The sequence below is a fragment of the Salvelinus sp. IW2-2015 genome, linkage group LG9 (assembly GCF_002910315.2).
Source record: "Salvelinus sp. IW2-2015 linkage group LG9, ASM291031v2, whole genome shotgun sequence".
Taxonomy (NCBI): Eukaryota; Metazoa; Chordata; class Actinopteri; order Salmoniformes; family Salmonidae; genus Salvelinus; species Salvelinus sp. IW2-2015.
Window position 1 is genome coordinate 22,091,130 of NC_036849.1, and position 6,069 is coordinate 22,097,198.

Consider the following 6,069-nt stretch of genomic DNA (forward strand, 5'->3'; position numbering starts at 1 on the left):
ATAATAATAGTAATAGTAATAATAATGCCACAATTAAAGTTTGAATGATAGGCAAACTGAATACATTTTACGTTGATTTGATTATTAATGCATACGAGAGGTGGCTTTATTAGGAATTGAAATTGTCTAAGAACTAATTGTCTAAGAACTAATACAACCCTGTGCTGATTAGTCTATTTGTATAGTTTTGGAATCACACTATTACTATATTGAAAACATATAGAACTTGTGTTTCAGTGTTTTTATTCTAACGAATGTGGCAAAAAATTATCATTTTATTTTTTWATGGATAATATTTTTAATAAGGTATAATATTTCACTGTATTGGTCCTCCTACATCTGCGATGCCTCTACAAAATAATCTGTGAACAATGCTGGCTACCCCATCGACCTTGCGTTCCAACTCAATTTGGTCTCAATCACACAATAATGAAAACGCACTCGAACCAGATCCTTATAAAAAGTAATTCGCCAGGAATAGCTCGCACTTCAAGTGATTTATTGTTGACGTTCAATTGGTTTGAAACATGTACAGCAGCCATCACGCATTTGTTCGTTTTGACAAAAGAAGAAAGAAAAGAAAAAAGTCGACTTAAAACAAGCATACAGGTAAACGCATTCTCGTGTGTTCGCCACATATACAGTTCCTACTTTCTTTAAGTCTAAATGAATACATTAGTTTACAATATTAATAGCATAAAATACCAGGTTATCACTGCAAAGAAGTGGTGGTTTAGTACCTTGAGAGAGTTCATACCTGATCCCACCTATCTCACTTTTCCCTACAGTCCCCTTAATGTGGAGCAGCATTCCCGTTCAACAACATAGACAACGTTAACATCATGAGGAAGTCCATCACATTGATTAGAAAAGGTACAGAAACGACACAATCTATTTCAAGGGTAGCCATTTCGTTTAATGTTCAAAAAAAGTCTTCCTCTTCAGAAATGTCAACAAAATGTGCCCTGACCAGCTGGTGCGCCTGAGCGCGTTGTCCTCTCAGACACCAAGGGCTCCATTTTCGCACAGTTATGTATATCAACATGATATGTCTCGTTTTCTCTTGGGCTCGTCCGCGGGTTAACATATAAAAATTGTAAATGACAGTAGGTCCTACCAAGTTCTGCCGTAGAGGAGGTTGGAGCTGACCATGTTATTAGTGTAGTCTATAACAGAAGTGTCTATTTGCGCCATGTTGATCTGGCTATGGAGTGAAGGAGGGCTAGGTGACATCTCCTCCAGGTCTTGGGCCTGAACTAAAGAGTTGACCTGATGGTTTTGGTGTTGATTGATGGCATTACTGGAAGCGGGGAGCACGACCCCAGAACCGTTCTGTTGCTGCTGCTGCTGTTGTTGCTGTTGCTGCTGTACCTGCTGCTGGTTCGGGGTTGGTGTGTTGGAGCTGTTCTGACATGGTTTACCGTCCTTCACCAGAACAGGCACGGCCACGCGCCTCGGCGACTGTTGTTGCTGACACAGGTTGCTGTCCTGCTGCAGCTGCTGCGCGGCTTTGTCCTTGGCCTGCCGCTTCATCTTGTACCTGTGGTTCTGGAACCAGATCTTGACCTGGGTCGGTGTCAGATGGATCATACTGGCCAGGTGTTCCCGCTCTGGCGCTGAGAGGTATTTCTGTTGTTTGAATCTCCTCTCTAGCTCGTACACCTGAGCCTGGGAGAAGAGTACCCGTCGTTTCCTCCTGGGCGCTGCGTGCAGGGGTGGCATGGACTTGGAGGCGTCCCCCATGCCTGTTAGGGTCCCCATTCCAGTCATGTTCATACCTGTGGAAGGTCCCATGAATCTAGAAACTTAAAAATATACATACATATACGCACATTCAATATTCAGCAATGCAAATGTGTCGGTTTGTTGGCCTGAAGTAGTTCAGCCATGGTCTGTATGCCGTGCGTAATTTGTCAAATGTAGGTTAGTCAACAAGCTCTCACAGTCTCAGCTCAGAATTAAACGTTCATCCACGTTTCTGAGATCACTAGGCAGCATTAACGAGCAAGTTTATTTMATTCCAATAATAATAATAATAATACATATTTTGTGAAATAAAATTAAAACAGACTTTTTTCCTTATTCGAAAATGGTGTAATGTCAGACTAGCCTAGGCTACTCAGTGATGGTGAGTAGTGTGTTATTGGTTCAAATCTGTTCGTATTTCGTTAAAAGTTTGGTGATAGTGAAATAAAACAAGTCACAAAACAATAAAAACGAATCAAAATCTAGAAAAACGACTTACTTGTTGAATATCTTTGATCCGTGTTTGCGCCATACCACCCTGTGGCTGTTGCGCTATTTCTCATGGTTTCCTGGTACGACGGAAGGTCTCCCATGTTGCCAATGCTCCCATTGCAGTATCCCCCCATGGCGCTGTGCGAGAACTGGGAGACAGTGTGTGGCATGTGGTAGGTGGTCGCCACGGTGGCGTTGTGGCCCATGGAGTGCTGTTGCATGCCAGTCTGGGACACCTGAGGCTGTCGGTAAGCTCCCAGTGGAGAGGTTAGGTTCCCTGCGCCGTCCATGGCACTAAACTTCTTGTAGGTCTCCTCGATAGGACTCAAAATATCACTCACTGAGAAAGGCGTTGTATGCTTTGGGCTCAACGACATGGTTCAGAAAGCAGGTAGATTTTGTTGAGCAGATCAACCGTGTTGTTGTATCAGCTCTCTCCTTGTGGATGGCTACGTAAGAGAGTGCTTGTAGTACGCCTGCGATCCGATTGATCGCCTTGGAGAAGGAGGCGAGCCCTGGGTGCTCATAGCTCGGGTTTATTGTAGCCAGGAGCCAGGTTTACGACAAACACAGGGGGCGGAGCGACGTCCTAAATGAGCAAACAATAGTCATCGACATTTTAGTAAGATAAGGAAAATGTTGTTACTTTTGTATTAAGGTGAACATAATGCCAAATGAAATCTATGTATTTATGTTTCTAACATATCATTTATGGAATGAGACATTGTTATTTGTCCACATGTCTATCCATAATAAAGTTCTGCACAATAGCTGCGCTTATATATTATACGTGTAATGTTGTCCTGCGTCAATAGGGAATTCCATACTTTCTAGAAACTTTGAGAGCACTTTACCAGACATAGGTGGCAGCGAGCATCACTAAAGAGGTACAATGGTACAATCCTAACTTGTGAGTATATTGCTTTCAGTAATTAAAAACAGCATATTGACATTAGATAAATATAATATTAGAAGTACTTGAAGATCTACCTATCTAGAATAGGCTAGCCTACAAGTTGTTTCCAYCTGTGTTCTTGCAGGCAACAGATCTGACAAAGTTGTTTTGCTTTACCCGAATGGACAAGATATGACTTTGCAGAGTGTAGAAGTAAGTTTTCGTGTATTTCAAGTTTACAGATATAAATGAAAGTAAAATAAAATACTGGATTTATATTCTGCTTATGYATTGCTTTTAATAAATTCGAATTATTTGATCATGTTTCATTGGAATTCAAATTCACATTATGATAACTGATGAAATGCAACAACATCGTTTTCCGGCCCTCAGCCACCTGACTCATAAGCCCACTGCGTGACCTGGCATCTCCATCTGTGTGTAAACTCCCAGGCGCAAGAGGCAGGAACATCAGATAAAACGAACAAGAAAAGGACTTTTGAATCAACAAAACAATTAGCCATGAAATGTGACGGTATTACTAGGCTATTATTATTCCTTTATTATGATTCCTGTATTTATTTTACAGTTCATCAACTGCAGTGGCCTGATCTTTGTTTTATCAAGGCTAATCGGTTAAGTTTGAGAAAATATTTGACCATTACTAAAATCAGTGATTTAAGAAAAGAGACAATGGGAAATGATTGTTATGATGAAGAAGATTAAGATGGTGGTGGTGATTGTTGTGATGATTTTGACTTAGTGACATCGTATTTGTTCTTATTAGGCTAATGTTATAACTGGACAAAACACAACAATAGCTACTTGTATAGACATTGAGCTCATAATGGTAGACTTATCGGTTTCCAAGCAAAGCTAAAATACTCAGACATAAGCACTACTGAGGTCTAAATGATTGATAATGGGCCTTTCTTTATTTGTGATAAATTATTTAAATAATTTATTAATGCAATTATTACGGCTTTACTCTCAGGTGGTAATACTTTCTCACATCCTTGACCAAAGTGTCATTTAGGGTGACCAGAACTCACTAAAACAAATAAAAATATACATACACCAAAGCACCAATGTTATCAKATATGGTGGAATATTTCCCTTTGTTGAAGAGGGAAAATAATGGTCTAAACTCACCATAATTTGATTTAGTATGACACGTCAGTAAGTAGGGTATCCTAATAGCGCAAATGAAGATGCGACATGGTCAGCCATCAATTACTGGCAACGCAACACCAATCTCCGTTTAAGATGTTCATTATGAGTAATAAATCATTGTTGCTATGCAATTTAATTCAGTAAATATTTAGGTGCTCACTTGCATCCTTCAATTACTCACAAACCCTTCTCATCGCATTTATCCAACGGAGTAGGTGGATTTTGTATAGGTTAGGAGGCATAATACAGGAGACAAGCTAATTCACGGCACTCAAAAGTCAGTAGCATTATGCATAAAGTTAACCTCACATCAGAGTAGATATCATACCAAGACCATATGGTCATTTATTTTGTTTGAAAAGTTTCTTGCAATTCAACTGCAAAACACAATAGTACACGTGTTGTTACTTGTCTATTTCAGTTCAACTTCAATTAACCTGCTTATATCAATATACTGCTAAACATGATCCACCTAGGTACGGTATGTGGTCTTACCTGCATAGGCCATCAAATAAACCGACTCTGTGAGCCATCTCTACGCTTTTGGCTATACGCTGAGGCTCGTGGTGGGTTTTGGGAACAAGGGAAAGGTAGGCCACAGTCACAGCACCTCTAACGTTATGTAAATGAGGCAAACCTCTCAACCTTCTGGATTATTGAGTCAGAGAGCACGGCCGGGTCCAGAGACCCTCCACATTGGAAAAACACTCAAATCTCGCGCCGGTTGGCTGCACAGCTTAGAGTAATAGTTTTGATGCATATACACTCTTGTAGCCTGCGTTACAACTTGTAGAGCAGGTGAACATGAAATTATAAGAGGCCTCTCTTCGACAGCAAGATATTTGGACGTGCGGGGAAGGAAATGCCTAGACCTCTAGACGGTTTGTCAGATTTATATTTGAATTGGTTTATTGGTGCAAGTTTTAAATGGAATTGATAAAGACCTGCCACTGTTATTCAGATTACATTGTAATTCCATTACAACCTATATTGTGCTTGTCTGWTGTGATTGCCTGTAGTCTATTTGCTATTTAGCTTTGAAATATATCATATTTAATTTATAACTCAAACAATAAAAACATGATAAATAACCCCAAGATTGCTAACTTCAAAAAAGTAAAAATGTAGGCATATCCTATTGATGTTCCATATACGAGTAAAGGCTTGCCCTCCAATTTTGAGATGTATCGTCCGTAGACTTTGTATCACCAATTGAATGGAGGAAATGCAATTGAAATATCAAATCTTATTAGGTACATATACACCAAACACTATTTTGTATTGGTGTCATAGTATCGTTTGCGACGGTGAAGTTGTGTATTGTCCATCAAAGATGGTTAGGTTATGAGTTTTTCTCTGGGTTTTCGCAGCGCGCTTCTGCAATTGCTTTGCTTTCTTTTCTGCTAAACTTATAGCATCTTGTTAAACCTACTTGTTAAGAGGGGACAATTAATAAGCTATGCTCATAATATATTTGAAACTATGCACTAAATAAAACTTATTTGACAGAAAACATTTAGGCTTTGTTCATGGTAATTTTCTAATTTGTTATCACGCAGTTATAATATTGAAATTTCAGGGTATGGAACAATGTTGTAGAACAATGTATGGAGCAATGTTGTTCGCGGGCTGTATGATAGTTTTATGACCGAACAACCTTGTTTATTTGGGCCTATTTGTAATTAGATTGTGTCCGGATTAACCAGCTCGATCAATAGATCACCTCCTCCTTATGCAGATCCATGCGCTGTTGGGCCTGTAAT

At 39.6% G+C, this 6,069-nt stretch overlaps 1 protein-coding gene across 2 annotated transcripts; it reads right to left on the reverse strand.

Moving 5' to 3' along the window:
* Positions 1–478: 478 nt before the first annotated feature.
* Positions 479–4,870, reverse strand: LOC111968825 (homeobox protein Nkx-2.1). Of its 2 annotated transcripts, none has more exons than XM_023994715.2 (3): positions 4,802–4,870; positions 2,246–2,827; positions 479–1,778 (listed from the first exon to the last, which is right to left on the reverse strand). In XM_023994715.2, the coding sequence occupies exons 2-3, from the start codon at positions 2,613–2,615 to the stop codon at positions 1,114–1,116; spliced, it is 1,035 nt and encodes a 344-aa protein (XP_023850483.1). In that variant the 5' UTR covers positions 2,616–2,827; positions 4,802–4,870; the 3' UTR covers positions 479–1,113. The 2 variants fall into 2 exon arrangements, with proteins under 2 accessions (XP_023850483.1, XP_023850482.1); XM_023994714.2 differs by having other exon boundaries at positions 479–1,805.
* Positions 4,871–6,069: the final 1,199 nt, after the last annotated feature.

Excerpts from the sequence above, each read along its gene's own strand:
- LOC111968825 (XM_023994714.2), bottom strand. The coding sequence starts at position 2,615 with ATGTCGTTGAGCCCAAAGCATACAACGCCTTTCTCAGTGAGTGATATT. Across the intron at positions 1,806-2,245 it reads GGATCAAAGATATTCAACAA|TTTCTAGATTCATGGGACCT; the intron begins GTAAGTCGTTTT and ends TATATTTTTAAG.